Consider the following 18,813-nt stretch of genomic DNA (forward strand, 5'->3'; position numbering starts at 1 on the left):
AGGCATGAGCCATCATGCCCGGCCTCAAACTTCTGAAAATAGCATTTTAGGCTGGGCGCAGTGGCTCATGCCTGTAATCACAAAACTTTGGGAGGCTAAGATGGGCGGATCACCTCAGGTCAGGGGTTCAAGACCAGCCTGGCTAACACGGTGAAACCCAGTCTCTACTAAAAATACAAAAATTATCTAGGCATGGTGGCAGGCACCTGTAATTTCAGGTACTCAGGAGGCTGAGGCAGGAGAATCTCTTGAACCCAGGAGGTGGAGGCTGCAGTGAGCTGAGATCATACCACTGTACTCCAGCCTGGGCAACAGAGTGAGACGTTGTCTCAAAAAAAAAAAAAAAAAAAAAAAAAAAAAAAAGAAGCGTTTTAATAAACTAAACATTTCTACACATTTAATACTGGTCCTAAACCCATTCTAGTAAGTTTTTTCACATTTCATTATTTTATCTAACCAGGATTTAAAATAAACAGATCACTTATTTTAAACAAATAAACTAAGACTTGTTTTCTGAATGCTGCATGTCACTGTAAAGTAGAATTCTGCTTTTAGTTCAGAATCCATATTCCTAATTAAAAATACATTTAGGTGAAGTCATAGTCCTTGACATCAATTCCACAATGTAAATAAGATCAACTCTAAAATACTATTGTGGCTCTTCAAAATAATAAATAATTTTAATGCTAAAGCATTCATAAAAAACTAATAATAACTGCAATATTAGAAGTTCAAATACAGTAAGTCGATTCTACCACTATCTTTCCATACAGCTAGCCTGCGACAATAAATAAATAAATAAATAAATAAATGCAAAATTACCTCGAGATGAGCCTAGCCTGGAAAGTGATGAACGACGAAAAGAAGGGTAACCAAAATAGCTAATGTCTTCAGAAAACATGGCATCTGCATCAATAATGACACTTGGGTGGGCAGAATGAATGTCAGCATCAAGGAGAGACATAAGATCCTCTATAAACAGAAACAAACATCACTGAAGGATACACACAAAGAGCATCTGTAGACTGCTGAAAGATCTCTAAAAATTAAAATACATTAAAAAACTAGGGACTGACATCATCTGAGGAAAAACACAACTTACATTACTAACAAATATTTTAAGAACACCAAATGCATAAATGTTGCCTGAGCTACTTACTACATAATCACAAGAAATATAGATCACTCGTTAAGATATAACACTTGTGGCCAGGCGCAGTGGCTCACGCCTGTAATCCCAGCACTTTGGGAGGCTGAGGCAGGCAGATCACAAGGTCAGGAGATGGAGACCATCCTGGATAACTCGGTGAAAACCCGTCTCTATTAAAATACAAAAAACTAGCCGGGCATGGTGGCGGATGCCGGCAGTCCCAGCTACTCAGGAGGCTGAGGCAGGAGAATGGTGTGAACACAGGAGGCAGAGCTTACAGTAAGCTGAGATCACGCCACTGCACTCCAGCTTGGGTGACAGAGCAAGACTCCGTCTCAAAAAATAATAATAAAAAAAAAGATACAACACTTGTGACATCAGAGAGATAAGACAGTCAAGATCAAAATGTAGTTCAGTTATTACATATTTTCAGTAATAAGGGCATCAAAAAACAATACTGTAGAGTCATGTGTCATCTAGTTATAAAGCTATGCACATACAGCCATGTCTTTGTTGGGATCAAGCACAAATCCACTGAGCAAAACCACTTCCCCATTTTCCCTTAAAAGAAACTTTACAATCAAATCAAGCAGTTCTACAGTGAAAAATATCTACCACCTTGAAAAGAATACTCAGAAAAGTCTATGTACTTTAAATTCCAATCCCCAGTCCAAAGAGCACTCCAGCACTGAGAAAAACATGACAGTGATCCACCAACCTCCAGGCAAATAAGATTCGCTGGCTGTATCATCCCCATCATCTCCATCTTCATCATCCCGGCTAAGTAAATTATTTACAGCAAGGTTCACATCAAGATTTGTTCGCTGAAGTTCTCGAATAATGACACTTCTGGATTTGCCTTGTAAAACAACTTGGGCCTGAAATAAAAAATAAAAAGAAGTGCTATGGTAATTTTCTTTTGATTAAATTCTTTATCAAAATCAGCTTTCTAGGACAGGGCGTGGTGGCTCAAGCCTGCAATCCCAGCACTTTGGAAGGCCAAGGCGGGTGGATCACCTGAGGTCAGGAGTTTAAGACCAGCCTGGCCAACATGGCAAAACCCCGTCTACACTAAAAAATACAAAAATTAGCTGGGTGTGCTGGCTACACCCATTAATTCCAGCTACTTGGGAGGCTGAGGCATGAGAACTGCTTGAACTCAGGAGACAGAGGTTGCAGTGAGCTGAGATCAAGCCACTGCACTCCAGCCTGGGCAGCAGAGTGAGACTGCCTCTCAAAACAAAACAAAAAACAAAACAAAACAAAACAAAATAAACTTTATAGGATCAAAATAGAAAAAGTTATTTCAGAATTCATGATATGAGTCATGACTACAACCCACATATTCAGTAAAACCTCACCTTGTCCTGTTGTCTGACATTAAGTGTTCTATAAGATCCATACCTGTGAAATCAGCTCCTCTGGAATGACAGATGCTGGAATAACTGGCTGGGGCTGACTGCCCAAAAGCCCAGACCCTCGATCCCGTCCTGTCCGAATAACTCGAGTCTGCCGCCGGGAATCTCGAGCTCCAGCTGACGACCTACCAGAGGATCCTCCACCACTTCCACCCACTCCAGAACTCCAGCGGCTTCTAAATATTGGAGAATTTATAAAATTAGCATTTTTAAACAATCATTCTGATGGCTTGGGTCTCACTGTTATTATTTTCAGCTAAAATAATTTGTCTAATTGACATAACATGTTATGTAGTGTTTTGACAAAAGAATAAGGTAATAGAACTGGGCTTTAAAATAATAATACTGTTTTTTAAAGAAATGGGATCTTGCTATGTTGCCCAGGCTAGAGAGCAGTGGTTATTCACAAGTACAAACAAAATACACTACAGCCTAGAACTCCTGGGCTGAAGTGATCCTCCTGCCTCAGCCTCCTGAGTAGCTGGGGACCACAGGCATGCACTAAGATACCTGACAACTGTCCCAATTTTTTTGTGTTTTTGAGATGAGGTCTTGCTATGTGGGCCAGGCTGGTCTCAAAACTCCTGGGCTCAAGCAATCTTCCCGTCTCAGCCTCCTGAGTAGCCAGGATTACAGGTGTGTACTACCATGCCCAATCCAATTTTTTTAATGCTTAAATATAACTTCACTTTTTATAAAGATAAACATCACACTTTTGCATCCTTACAAAAAAAAATTTTTTTTGAGACAGAGCCTCCCTTTGTTGCCCAAGCTGGGGTGCAGTGGCAACATCTTGGCTCACTGCAACCTCTGCCTCTGCCTCCTGAGTAGCTGGGATTACGGGCGTGGGCCACCACAGCCTGGCTTTTTTTTTTTTTTTTTTCAGCCTGGCTAATTTTTATATTTTTAGTAGAGACAGGTTTTCATCATATTGGTCAGGCTAGTCTCGAACCCCCGAACTCAGGTGATCTGCCCACCTTGGCCTCCCAAAGTCCTGGGGAAATAATTTTTTAAAGACACCTATGTATTTTTAATCACAACTACAAAATGAACACATCGGCCAGGCACGGTGGCTCACATCTGTAATCCCAGCACTTTGAGAGGCCAAGATGGGTGGATCACAAGGTCAGGAGTTCAAGACTAGCCTGGCCAACATGGAGAAACCCTGTCTCTACTAAAAATAGAAAAATTAGCTGGGCATGGTGGCACGTGCCTGTAATCCCAGCTACTCCGGAGGTTGAGGAAGGAGAACTGCTTGAACCAGGACCCGAGAGACAGAGGTAGCAGTGAGCCAAGATCGCGCCACTGCACTCCAGCCTGGGCAACAGAGCAAGACTCTGTCTCAAAACAAATAAATAAATAAATAAAATAAAATAAAATAAATAAATAAAATAAAGTGAACACATCTTGCCTTTGCATGAAAGACCTATCAGACTTAACTACCAACGTTGTTACACAAAAACTAAAATTCAGAGTTTAGAATTCAGTGCTTCCCATGAAATAAACATTCATTTGCTAAGATAGTACTGCATTAATATTCAGTGCTATCAACCACCTTGTCCAAGAGGGAGCTGCTATTTAAATATGGTAATTTTTTCCTGTGAGAAAACAACTTAGAAAGGGCATGACATCTACATCTTCACTTACTGCCCAAACATGAACATTAAGAAGATTCAAATCAACTCATCTAGATAACCATGACTGCCTTCTGTACTTAATCACATCTTAAAGAAAATGGTCACACAAGTCACTTCAGCTTTTTAAATTAGGGCAGCGTCTGTTCTCTTCAAAATGAATCTAATACTTGGAGATCATCTGACCTAGAGAGAGGTATTTTACTCTCAATTCCTACTGTACTCACTGCCTAAGGCTGAAACCTTCAAACTCCCAATGCAAACAGACTTCATTTCAATTTGATTTTCCAAACCATTTCCCCCCTTTAGAAGTTTGGAATAGATTAACCAATAATGATTCTTAAATCAGTATATATCAAACTTCCATGGTTTCTCCTCTCACTTGACTGGAAAGTCCAATCTCTGGCTAAACAAAAAAACTGTTTAAATAGTTTCCTCAGTAAAATGAAAAAATAAACCTAGAGAAGCTGTTGTCATCCTTTTGATGGGCTTCTGTACTTGCTGATGCACACTACCAATTCATGTTTATGCAGTATCTGTATTTATAGCCTAAGAACTGCCCAAGATAACTTCGGAGAAAAGCAACACAGTGCATCCTCAAGGCTGCAGTATGAAACAGCATTTATTTCAGTTAATAAATGTCATGTTTAAATAACTGTTCATTAAAAAGCACATTACGTCAACAAAAAAAGGAAATTAAAAAAACAATCCAGGCTGGGTATGGTGGCTCACACCTGTAATCCCAACACTTTGGAAGGCCCAGGAGGGAGGATTACCTGAGCCCAGAAGTTTGAGATCAGCCTAGGCAACATGGCAAGACCCCATCTCTACAAAAAATAAAAAAATTAGCCAGCCATGGTGGCCTCACGTGTAGTCCCAGCAGGGAGGCTGAAGTGGGAGGATGGCTTGAGCCCAGGAGGTGGAGGCTGCAGTGAGCCATGATTGTGCCACTGCACTCCAGCCTTGGCTACAGATCAAGACTCTGTCTCACAGAAAGAGACCAGAGGAGAGAGGGATAGGGAAGAGGGGAGACAGAAGAGCAAAGGGGGAAAGGGGACAGGAAGGGAGAGGGAGAGGAAAGAAAAAAGAAAACAAGCCCCACTTAACAGTAGCATCAAAAAGAATAAAGTACTTAGGAATAAAACCTAAGACTTATAACCTGAAAAGTAGAAAACACTGCTGAAAGAAATTTAAAGACGACACAGATAAGAAAGGTGTCTTGGGTTCATGAATTGAAAGACTGAATATTGCTAAGATGTCTATACCACCCAAAGCATTCAACACAATCCCTACCAAAATCCCAATGACTTTTCTTCTTTAGCAAATAAAAAATTAGCTGGGCATGGTAGCTCATGTCTGTAATCCCAGCACTTTGGGAAGCCAAGACGGGAGGATCGTTGGAGGCCAAGGTGGGATAATCGCTTGAGCCCAGGAGTTCCAGAACAGCCCCGGCAACACAGCGAGACCTGACTCTAGAAAAAAAATCAAAACATTAGCCAGGCATGGTGAAAAGTGTCAATGGTCTCAGCTATGCCGGAGACTGAGGCAGGCAGAAGGCCTGAGCCCAACAGGTTGAGGCTTCAGTGAGTCATCCATGTTTGTGCCACTGCATTCCAGCCTGGGTAACAGAGCAAAACTTTGTCTTAAAAACAAAACAAACACAAAAAAAGAATGGAAAAGTTTGTCCCTAAAAATTCACATGGAATCTCAGGCAAGCCCAGACAGCCAAAACAGTTTTGAAAAAGAACAAAGTTGAAGGATTCACACTTCACAATTTCAAAGCATATAACAAAGCTAAAGTATTTAAAACAGTAAAGGTTGGGGATAACGACAAAAAAGACCAATGAAACAAAATGGAACCCAGAAATAAACCCTCATATATATGGCCAAATTATCTTCCACAAGTGCTAAGACCACTTGGGGGAAAAAAATGGTCTCTTCAACAAGTGGTGCTGGGAAGAGTGGATATCCACATGCAAAAGAATGAAGTTGAACCCTTATCTTACATTATATACAAAAATTAACTCAAAATGAATTAAAGACCTTAGCATAAGACCTAAAATGATAAAACTTCTAAAAGAAAACAAGGGAAAAGCTTCACAGACTTGGTGATTATTGCTTAAATAGATGCCAAAAAACACAGGCAACAAAAGCAAAAATAAACAAATGGCACTACATCAAACTTTAAAACTTTGTGTATCAAAGGACACAATCAACAGACAACCTACAGAATGAGAGAAAATATTTGCAAATCATATATCCAGTAAGAGGATAACATCCAGAATATATAAATAACTCCTACAACTCAACCATAAAAAATTAAATAACCTGATGAAAAAATGGGCAATGGACTTGAAATGACATTTCTCCAAACATGATATATAAATGGCCAACAAGCATATGAAAAGATGTTTAACATCATTAATCATCAGAGAAATCCAAACCAAATCACAACGAAATATCAACTAATACTGATTAGGATGGCTACTATCAAGCAAAAAAAAAAGAAAATTACAAGTGTTGCGAGTATGTGTAGAAACTGGAACCCGTGTGCACTGTTGGTGGGACTGTGAAATGGCACAACCACTTTTGGAAAACAATATAGAGATTCCTCAAAACATTAAAAGAACTACCATATGATCCACAATTGCACTTCCGGTATATATTCAAAATAATTGAAACCAAGGTCTTAAAGATACTTGCAAACCCATGTTCAAAGCAGCATCATTCACAATTGCCAAGTAGTAGAAGCTACCCAAGTGTCCAACAAAATGTGATACATACATACAACAGACTATTATTCAGCTTTTAAAAGGAAGGAAATCCTATCACATGCTACAACATGGATGAACTTTCAGAACATTATGCTAACTGAAATAAGCCTGTCACAAAAAAAAAAAAAGACCTCAATGGTTCCACTTATATGAGTCATCTTAAGTAGACATTCACAGAAACAAAGTAGAATTGGTGGCTACCAGGGACTAGAGAGAGAGAAAAAAAGAGTAGTTGTTATTTAACGGGTATAAAGTTCCAACTTCACAAGATGAAAAAGTTCGAGAAAGCTGTTTCACAATAGTGTGGACATACTTAACCCTACTAAACTGTATACTTAAAAATGATTATAATGGTAAATTTTATGGTTTTACAATTAAATTTTAAATTCACTTAAAACTGAAGTTGTATTAAAGAAAGTACTACTCTAGAAAGTAGACATGTTTTCAAGTTATATATTAAAACAATTATGCATCAGAAAACAACACACAACCAATGAAACACAAATAGGGAATAAAATCAACTACTAATCAACTACTTGTGTGCCTATAGTCCCAGCTACTTGGAAGGCTGAGGCAGGAGGACTGCTTGAGCCCAGGAATTTGAGGCTGTAGTGAGCTATCAACACACTACTGCACTATAGGCTGGGTGTCAGAGTGAGACCCTGTCTCTAAAAGAAGTTTCTTAAATTGTTTTTAAAATTAACTACCGGCCAGACATGGTGGCTCACGCCTGTAATCCCAGCACTTTGGGAGGCTGAGGTGGGCGGATCACTTGAGGTCAGGAGTTCAGGACCAGCCTGGCCTATATGGTGAAACCCCCATCTCTACTAAAATACAAAAATTAGCCAGATGTTGTGGTGGGCACCTGTAGTCCCAGCTACTTGGGGGGACTGAGGCAGGAGAATCACTTGAACCCAGGAGACAGAGGTTACAGTAAGCTGAGATCGCACCACTGCACTCCAGCCTGGGTGACAGACTGAGACTCCGTCTCCAACAACAACAACAACAACAAAAATCAACTATTAAATCAGCACTTTTACTTTATAGTTTCCTATGAGTTTTAAAAACTAAGTCTTTCAGGAAAAACTATCTTCAGGCATTTTTAAAAGCATTCAAGAGCTAAAATATATAAATTATTTCAACGTGAAAACAGGAAAAACCACATTAAAGAGTCTTAAAATGATATAATTATAACTATATATACCAGTTTGCCTATGATAGTGCCCGTTTAAGCCTATTGGCTAAGCCTAATTATTAATTTCACTCAAAAACATCCCTGTTCAGACAATAAATTATATGGTCATCATAGATAAAAGGGAAGACTTGATATTTTCACTAAGAAATCCATCACCAATTTTTTCCACAAGCAAGTACTATTACAAGCCTGATCAGAAATAGCATCCAAGTACACATCTGCTCCTGGGCAGACCTTACAGGCATCTCAAACTCAAATCTCCATGGGAGGGAGATAAGTTACGTAAACAAGAGAAGCCAAGATAAGAGGGAAGACAGGAGAGACTACCTGCCTATCTAAAAACACTCCAATTATTTTCTTTAAGCACTGCTGATTTAATCCATTGCACCACCAGCAGCTGCCAGTTTACAATCTCTGCTACACAAGCCCTCGACTGAGTCTAAAGACAACCGTCAAAGTATCTCTCTGGTTTCTCCATTCACCTGACTGTTACTATAGAGAATACAGGTATTCCCACTCTGGCCTGCCGTGTGCAGTGTTTTCTCCTATCAGAATCCAAACCACCTACCAGTCACCATACCTCAATCACCCCTGAACATTCCTCTAACCAGCTCACTATCTATATAAAGATTAATGTGTTAAACTAAGCATATTCTAATAGAGGTCTATTGGTAGTCACAAAGGATAGTATTAGAATCAGCTGATTTCTTTTATCTATAATTACAGTGAGCAAAGTAATTTTTAATGTTAAACTAAAAAATACTGGGAAAACTTGTTTCTACTTTCTGTGGTTTGCTTATCAAAGTAATCCTACAATTTTGACCCCATTACACAGTTCTCAAGGTACACAGAATGACTCAAAATGAACTAAGGATATCATGCCTAGTATGCAATTAGTCCACAGCTTGCAAACGTAAAGCCCATGGGCCAAGTCTTGTTCTTAAAGGTGGCTGGTTTAAAATGTGTATGTATCATCAAAAACAAGAAGAGTCTGAGAAACGGTCATAGTCAAGAGGAATCTAATGAGAAATGGTGACTAAATATAATATGGAGTCTTGGATGGGATCTTAGAACAGAAAAAGGACATTACAAAAAACTAAGGAAATGTGAATAACCTATAGACAACTTTAGTATCATTACTCAATCATTAATTGTAACAAATGTACCATACTAACATAAGATTTTAATAATAGTGGAAACTAGACATGGGGTAGGTACATGGGAACTCTCAGTATGATGTTTGAAATTTTTTTGTCAATCTAAAACCATAGGCTGGGTTCACACCTGTAATCCCAGAACTTTGGGAGACCAAGGTGGGCAGATCTTGAGCTCAGGAGATCAAGACCAGTCTGGGCAACCTGTCAAAACCCAGTCTCCACAAAAAAATAATTAGCTGGGCATGGTGGCACATGCCCATAGACCCAGCTACTTGGGAGGCTGAGGTAGGAGGATGGCTTGAACCCAAGAGGTGGAGGTTGCAGTGAGCCAAAATCACGCCACTGCATTCCAACCCGGGTGACAGAGCCAGATCCTGTCTCCAAAAAAAAAAAAAACCCTATCCTAAAATAGTTTATTTTTTAAATGTACATACACATGCGTGCACACACGTTTGAATGATGTGACTGTGTGTATTTATTTCCATGAAAATATCAATTAGTCCCAACATTTAAGATAAGAGATTATCACACAATCCAGATTTGCAAGTTTTCTTGGGACAAAATAAGGCAGGGAGGGGCACACAGATTTGAATTTGCCAGCCGTGGCCCTGTATTTTCCTACAGCCAACACCAGTTTACCAGCTGCCTCCTTTAAAAACAGGGAATCCAGTTTGTCAGAATCCTGCTACAAACTATCTTACCTACCTGGCAGGGGCTTCAACTATTTGCAAGTAAAAATATACATTTCAATTCATGTGCTATTAGCTCAGAGTAAACCCTAGAGGAATATGGTAGCTCAAATCAACGAAAAGCAGCTTATACCTATCATCTATTGTTCAATGGTCACAAGTAACAGAATAGAACTTTCGACACTAAGAGGTCCATATTCACCTTACTATTTATTAAACACAAACTCCCTTCTCTTCCCCAAATAAATCTGGTGCTCTTACCCTTAAGCAGGTTTAAAATGAGTTTAACAAAAATACCTAGGAGATTTTTTAAATACCTTGCAGGATAAACTTGAATTATTAAAGAAAGAAAACAGTAGCAGCTAGAAATCTTTAGCACACAAATCTGACAATTAGCAAAATCTTCTAAGGAAAAAGCATTAAATGGACCAGTATGTATTCCTAAAAATAATCAGTCAAAATTAATGATCAATTCCCAATTATCCATGCTGGTCAGGCATAGTGGCTCACGCCTGTTATTTCAGCACTTTGGGAAGCTGGAGCAGGCAGATCGCTTGAGGTCCAGGAGTTCAAGACCAGCCTGGGCAACATGGCAAAATCTGCTCTACCACCAAAAATACAAAAATTAGCAGGGTGTGGTGGGACATGCCTGTAGTGGGTCAAGATCACATTACTGCACTCCCGCCCAGGCAACAGAGGGAGATCCTGTCTCTCAAAAAAATCCACACTAAAAAACTGTACCAATAATCCCAACTCTCTCAAACGTGGCTCTCAAAGAGACCACTCACTCCCTGATCCAGGACAACTCCCAGCAGCAAAAGTGAGTAGGCGCGGACTCTGCAGGATGGGAGTGGGGATCAAGGTCTCCGAGGACAGTCTCTTTCATATTGGATTGTATTTGGTAAATTTGTGGTTTAAAGACTCCCCTTTGAGGACTCAGGATTTGCCTGTCCTAGATTCCCTAATACATGTTATAAATTGCAAGCTTCTTTAAAATTAATTGTAATTAACACAGAAATTGAAAAACAAAAAAAAGAGCATCATACAAATCAAGGAAACATATTATAAAGGAAAATACGTGTGACTGTAAAAAAAATTTGATTTACAAAATAACTTAATCACAATTTCACCTTCAACAAACTGCAAACAATTTTTTCATACAGGCCAAGAGAAACAATCAGAATTTAAGTGCTTACACTTTGTAAACATCTGCAAACTCAAATATAAGTAAACAAATCACTGGCATCAAGTTGGTCAGGAGGTACTACGACACTTTACAGTATTGCAATCACGGACCTAATGCTTAAAGAATGCTTACACAGTCTGTTCTGGCAGAGAGAATAGAGGCACGAAGAGGGGGTTACAGGGAGTGTAAGCAATGGATAAGGGGACTCAGAAAACCAACGATTCTGTCTACATTTTAAAGTCTTAAAATTAGCCCTAATCTCCTTCAGAGTAGGTCTACAGAGGTTTTATTCAAACTCAAGTATACGCCTTTATTACTATATTTGTTGTATATTTTTATTAACAAAGTCACAAAATTCTACCGTTCTACTTCAGTCATTCTGCCATACATTCTATCATAATTGGTTATTTCCAAGTTTTAAGAGGATTTAAGTCTAAGATAATTTGAGCAACATAGTAAGGTAAATGGGTTATAAACCAGAGAATAAAACAAATATCCATGAGACCATAATGATACAAATAACATAAGAGAAAAAGAAATAAAATAGAATAAAAAATAAGGCCAGGCGCAGTGGCTGACACCTGTAATCCTAGCACTTTGGGAGGCCGAGGAGGGCAGGTCACTTGAGGTCAGGAGTTCAAGACCAGACTGGCCAACATAGTGAAACCGTCTCTACTAAAAATACAAAAATTAGCCAAGCGTGGTGGTGCGCGCCTGTAATCACACCTACTCAGGAGTCTGAGGTACAAGAATCACTTGAACCCAGAAGCAGAGGCTGCAGTGAGCTGACATCACGCCACTGCACTCCAGCCTGGGTGACAGAGTGAGACTCTGTCTCAAATTAGATAAATAAATAAATTCATAAAAAGTAAACAAATAAAGAAATGGGGTAGAGGAGGGAAAAGTTCTTCCTTACAGTTGAATTCCAATTAATAAATGTAAAAGAAATGATGAGAATCTTTTTTAAAAATCACCATTTGGCCAACACCACAGTAGCAACTGATTCAGACAAAAAAAGAATCATCAACAAATGTTAAACTCAGCAAGCAAAAGTATGATGAGAAATAGGATATTTCCAGAGTCACAAAGTATCTCCCCACAAAACACATATTAATGAAAAATAGGAAAATAGTTAACTTTATAGTGGAGAAACAGGTAAACACCATCTTAACTAATCACAGGACACCTCCTTTCCAGTAATAAAACAATAGTAACATCACATGCCACCTGATATGATGCACTGAAAAGGGCACATCATCACTTCTGTGGTATTCTTGCAAAAAATATATCACTTAAGTTTAATCACGAGAAACGATAGACAAATCCAAACATTCTACAAAATAACCACTGGTTTTTCAAACTCATCAGGGTTGGAAAGATAAAAACAGAGGATCTGGCCCGGATTAGAGGTAACTAAAGAAGCATGGCTGCCTGGGGAACATAGTGAGAGACTCTGTCTCCACAAAAAATTTAAAAATTACCTACAAAGAAAATTTTAAAGTTAGCCAGGTGTGGTGGTGGCCCATGCCTATAGTCCTAGCTACTTGAGAGGATGAGGCAGGAGGACTGCGTTAAGTCCCAGAGTTCAAGGTTATAGTGAGTTATCATTGTGCCACCACACTCCGGCCTGGGCAACAGAACAAGATCCTACCACTATTTAAAAAAAAAAAAAAAAAAAAAAAGCAGCAGCAGCACCATGACAACTCAACGCAACTGGGATTCTGGACTGAATCCTGGACAAAACGGTATTAGTGGACAACTGGAGAAATTTAAATAAACTCTGTATATTAAGCAATGATCAATGTTAATTTCTTGGTTTTGATAAGATGATTATGTAAATGTAACCATTAACATTTAGGGAAGCTGGGTGCAACACATACAGAAATTCTTTGTGCTATTTTTGTAAACTTTTTTTAAGGTCAAATTATTTCAAAATGAAAAGTAAAATTTAAAAATAAATAAGAGTAGGTCAGGTGCAGCGGCTCAGGCCTATAATCCCAGCACTTTGGGAGGCCAAGCCGGGTGGATCACCTGAGGTCCGGAGTTCGAGACCAGCCTGGCCAAAATGGTGAAACCCCATCTCTACTAAAAATACAAAAATTAGGTGGGCGTGGTGGCACACGCCTGTAGTCCCAGGTACTTGGGAGGCTGAGGCAGGAGAATCACTTGAACCCGGGAGGCAGAGGTTGTAGTGAGTCGAGATCACGCCACTGCACTCCAGTCTAGGTGACAAGAGACTCCGCCTCAAAAAAAAATTAAAAATTAAAAATTAAATAGAGTATAGGATTAGGAACAAATCCCAGTATATAAACTGATAAGCAAAACCTGGAATGAGCAGACTTTTACTGTAAAGGGCCAAATCATAAATAGTTTATGCTTTGGAAGCTAGTCTGTCCCAGCTACTCATCTCTGCTGTTTTGGTACAAAGACAGCCACAGATAATAAGTATGGCTGTCTTTCAATAAAAACAGGGGTGGCTGGATTTGGCATGCAGGCTATACTTTACTGATCCTTGAACTAAACAAAAAAATGTTCATCTTTAAGAAAGGTACTATTTGGCAATGGTATAACAGGTAATACTTACTCTTAAATGTAATCAAAATGTTTCCAGTTTTATCACATGAAATAAAATTTCATGTTATTACATGCTACTTTCAGAATTCTTTATCATACACTGTGTGCCTAGGACCATTAAAAGAGCACATATAACATTTTAATAAAGACAAGAGCTACATTTAGTATAGCTAAAGGATGTACTCAACTAAATAACTTTCCTCACATTCCAAAATAAATTTAGTTCAGCAAGAAAACACAAACGCAAAGAAAGTAATCATTTTGGCATTCCCCCTCAACTCCTTTTTTCTTTTTTGTTTTTGTTTTTGAGACGGGGGTCTCTCATTTCCATTGCTCAGGATGGTATACAGTGGCATTATCACGGCTCACTGCAGCCTCAACTTCCTGGGCTCAGATGATCCTCACACCTCAGCCTCCTGGGTAGCTAGGACTACAGGCATGCGCAACCACATTCAGCTACTTTTTCGTATTTGTAGTAGAAATGGCGTTTTGCCATGTTGCCCAGGCCGGTCTTAAACTCCGAGACTCAACAGATCTACTCACCTTGGCCTCCCAACGTGCTGAGAGGTGTAAACCACCATACCCAATCCCAATTTTCAAATCCAACTTTTACTTTACCTACCAATTTGTGGTCTAGAGGAAAAAAAGCCAAAAACTTCCTCCTCTATTTAATCATATTTTGAAACTAGTTAAACTGCTTCTAGTTTTCCGTGAGCAGCCTTTGAACACACATGCTGACTGAAGTAGCATAATCTAATCATTAACTGGTTACTTTCAGAAAATCTGGCCAGTTACACCAATCAAGGTATAAAATGAGTAAAAGCATCTGGCTCGAAATTTGTATATGGCTTCTTTTTTTTTTTTTTGAGACGGAGTCTTGCTCTGTCGCCCAGGCTGGAGTGCAGTGGCGTGATGTCAGCTCACTGCAACCTACGCCTCCCAGGTTCACGCCATTCTCCTGCTTCAGCCTCCTGAGTGGCTGGGACTACAGGCGCACTCCACTACACCCGGCTAATTTTTTGTATTCTTTAGTAGAGATGGGGTTTCACCGTGTTAGCCAGGATGGTCTCGATCTCCGGACCTTGTGATCCGCCCGCCTCAGCCTCCTAAAGTGTTGGGATTACAGGCGTGAGCCACCGTGCCTGGACGTATATGGTTTCTTTAGTTTAACAGTATACAAACTTTAGATAAAAGTGGTTGAGTGTAATGGCTCAGATGTGTAATCCCAAAACTCTAGGAGGCCAAAGCAGGAGAATCACTTGAGGCCAGGAGTTTAAGACCAGCCTGGGCAACACAGCAAGACCCTATCTCTACAAAAAAATAAAAATAATAAAATAAGTAAGGTTTAATTACATCATTTACGAACTTCATTAAATTGATTCAGAAAGAACTACCAGATTTGGATGCCAAAAATAAATAAATGTTAGACTTTCTTTTACCCAAGAATAAGTTGTAAGAGAGGACCAAAGATAAAATCATTTAAAATTTTAAATGAAATAAATGGCATGATATTATAAACACATATAAACATTATACACATTTTTTAAAGATCAAGAGCCTAAATTAATTGTAATTAGCCTGTGTGGGTTATTTTTATCATGGTGGCTCACCCGAGCAATATGAACTCCTGCCCAGAGTTCAGGAGAATTTTCTCACTCCATTGCTAGATACAATGTTGAAGATGATCATTCAGACTGAGAGCACTCAAAGGAAGATGATACAGACCATCAGTAAGATGGTGCCTTCAACAGGCCACAACTTACCCTAAGGTGTTGCCTGCCAGCCTGCCCAGAGTCTCAGAACCTGAGAGAAACCACGGGGAGTCGCTTGTCCTACCAGGCCTTGACGTCCTCCCTGCCCCCGAGTTGCTGTTCAACTTTGACCTGGGGGAAAACAAGAGGTAAATTTTTGAAGACCAACATTACAACCCGGTTATTTCAAATTGCATTGCTTAATTTGGAAATGATCTATAAAATCATTTCAGTTAAAGAGTAGATGTGACTTGATACCTACTAAACATGTACTATCAATCTTCTGATAGCTGCTTCTGTTAAGTGATAACCAGCTACTCTGCTACTTTTAATGTTACTACTTTGGCTGTAAATCACTGCTTGCATAAAAATTAAAATTAAACTACAAAGTAATAGTTTCACTGTTTTAAAAGCATATAATTTTCTGCGATGCTTTAAGTTGAGGGTTACCAAAATCAAAACACAGGTTTAATATAATACCTAAGAGCTAAATACATATTAAATAGAAAGGACATAATATCTTACCCATCATTATTATCAGGTTTACCCAATTCCAATCTGTCTGGCTGTACTGAAAAACCAATCCTGCAAACTCTACCATCCTAAAAGCAAAGAAAACAGAAAAAATTCTCCAAGTAAAAATATGTATTAAAATTTGAATTTATTCAATAGATTCTGTGCCCATCACTGTCAGTCAATTCAGAAGACAATAAACTCCCTTCCAAAAGGTGCTCACACCTGAGATGGGGAAATACGACATACATACACTGTCAAGAAACCAGCAGAAAATAATTTACAACATCTCAATCTGACACAATTCAAACTAAGAAAATGACCGGATTTAGGAGCCTCCCCCATTCTGTTACTAATTAGTTTTACACTCTGGCAAATCATGTAAGCTTTCTCTGGGCCAGAGGAGGAAAGAGAACTGGGAGATCTTCAAGATAACTCTTTCAAGTAACTGCTATTTTCCTGTTACAAAGGAAGAAATACAATGATGCACAATTCTATTTTAACTGTTTATTTTTCATTTCTCTGAGAGTGAATAATTTACCTCAAGAAGAAAGGCAGCATGATTTGGTCCCACCACACACTGTTTAATAGTAGCCTGTTCCAATACATTCAAAGGGGGGTGGCTGAGAGATTAAAAAAAAGAAAAAGTAAGTAAAATTATTTTTTAAATGGTAAATACGTCATAGGGTTTATTCTTAAAATCAATTAGAAAAAAAAAGTTGGCAAAACCTTTTTTAAACTAATATTTACTTTAAAGCAATAATTTAAAAATATCTCCATAATCATTTATATCTCCCTGTATGCCAGATTTAAAAAAAAAAAAAAGCATGAATGTAATTTATAATTCAAATAAGCCCAACTCATAAAAAGCTGATAGATTAAAAGATTCTTAAAGTCTAACAATCACATTAATCTTAATCATATCAGGCTGCTGCCTAAATATGAGTTTTTTCTTAATAAAGAAAAATGGTTCTTTGTCAGAAGATTTAAATATTTTAAAACTCTTACCTGTTTAAATTATATTTGTTCAGCTTCTCAGAAACTTCCCGTAACCTTTAAAACAAAACAAAACATTAACAAATCACATGGACAGATCTTTTGTAAACAAATAATTCTGACAGGTACTTGTACTATTATTTTGGTAATTTCCAATAGTAGCACACAAAACAATTGCTATGGTAAGAATGTTTTTCATATTCTAGAATGTTTTTCATATTCTTTCATTTTTGTCCCAAAAAGATCACAAGCAGACTCTGCAATTTCCTTCCCTCACCACCCCATTTGCAACCTCAGTAACAATAATAATCGTATTAATCCCATTTTCTCATTAATCCCAGGTGAGAAAACTGAAGCTTCTAGAGTTTATAGAAAAGGTAGCATAAAGTTGTTGGTACCTGAACCAATGCCCAACCAAAGGCTCATTTGTTTAAAAAAAAACAAAACAAAAACTGTGTTATCCATGCCAAGAGATTGAGTGCACATGGATATCATGAAATGAAAATAGAAAGCCTAATTGACTTAAGGCATCATCTCAAGTTCTTGAACGGTCTTATAACACAATACTGAACAAACCAGAGCATTAATGTCCTTATCTATATAAAGTAAGGTCAACACCTCCCATTTCTAATAGCATTTAAAATAGTATTGAACAGATTTAGAAAAATCTCAAAGGGCTACATAACAAAGAGATATTAACTTGTATTTTCTGTTATGATTTTATTGTTTCTCTTAAGAAAACAGTCTTGAATATAAAACACTATAATAGCTAAACTAAACTAGGTACTTTGTCAACCTAAGGAAGTCATTTTACAATGTAAAGATATAATCAAATGTAGATTTTAAGAGTTCAATTCTATTATCAAAAAATAAAAAAAAAACACTGCCTGATCTGATCTTTTAAAACTTTTTTCAGAAATAATCCTTGTAAAAGCTGAGAACTGTAGAAAGCAATGGGAAAAATTAGAACATTAAATCAATAGAAAAAGTCCACGAATTCTGACAAAAATGAATAAAATCAAATTTCAATCATTTGTACTAACAGATAAAAATGTTATACATACTCCAAAAATAAATGACATTAAAGCCAGTTTAGGACTTAAAAACTGCCACAAAGCATATATAATCTATGGGAAAATAACCTAATTATTTCAGTAAGAGATTCAATTAGGAGTCAGCTGTTCTTTAACTTTATCCTGTGAGTTCTATTCTCCTCGTGAAGAGCGTCTTTCAAAGGTGCACAGTAACTGTCTCATATCGAATTGCATTCAGTATCTAAAGTAACTTTCTTTTTTCTGAGTCTCCCTCTCTTGCCCAGGCTGGAGTGCAATGGTGTGATCTCCGCTCATTGCAACCTCCATTTCCTGGGTTCAAGCGATTCTCATGCCTCAGCCTCCCGAGTAAGCTGGAATTACAGGCACCTGCCACCACACCGGCTAATTGTTGTATTTTAGTACAGATGCGGTTTCGCCATTTTGGCCAGGCTGGTCTCAAACTCCTGACTGCAACAGATCCACCCAACTCAGCCTCCCAAAGCACTGAGATTACACGCATGAGCCACCACGCCCAGCCTAAAGTGACTTTCAAATGCGGCCATATTTTATTTCTCTGTGAAGAAGTAGATACTTACTGGTGACCTTATTCTCACTCCTAAAGAACAGTATCTGATCATGTGTGATTTGGCCCCCAATAAAATACATTTTCATTTTTGTAGCCCAGTTTTGCATTTACTGCCATTAACAAAACATGTTTTCATTGGTTCAAGAAAGTTAAGAT

At 38.3% G+C, this 18,813-nt stretch overlaps 1 protein-coding gene across 6 annotated transcripts in view; it reads right to left on the bottom strand.

The window, feature by feature from the left end:
• Positions 1–18,813, bottom strand: part of UBR5 (ubiquitin protein ligase E3 component n-recognin 5) — a 155,952-nt gene that overhangs the window by 86,734 nt on the left and 50,405 nt on the right. For all 6 annotated transcript variants that reach the window (XM_005563838.5, XM_005563837.5, XM_005563836.5 and 3 more), the window contains exons 2-8: positions 17,050–17,094; positions 16,583–16,664; positions 16,054–16,130; positions 15,541–15,660; positions 2,555–2,744; positions 1,869–2,028; positions 823–972 (exon numbers count right to left, since the gene is read on the bottom strand). In XM_005563838.5, coding sequence (XP_005563895.3) covers positions 823–972; positions 1,869–2,028; positions 2,555–2,744; positions 15,541–15,660; positions 16,054–16,130; positions 16,583–16,664; positions 17,050–17,094 — 824 coding nt within the window. The remainder of the gene's footprint in view (positions 1–822; positions 973–1,868; positions 2,029–2,554; positions 2,745–15,540; positions 15,661–16,053; positions 16,131–16,582; positions 16,665–17,049; positions 17,095–18,813) is intronic.

This window comes from Macaca fascicularis, chromosome 8, assembly GCF_037993035.2.
Source record: "Macaca fascicularis isolate 582-1 chromosome 8, T2T-MFA8v1.1".
Taxonomy (NCBI): domain Eukaryota; kingdom Metazoa; phylum Chordata; class Mammalia; order Primates; family Cercopithecidae; genus Macaca; species Macaca fascicularis.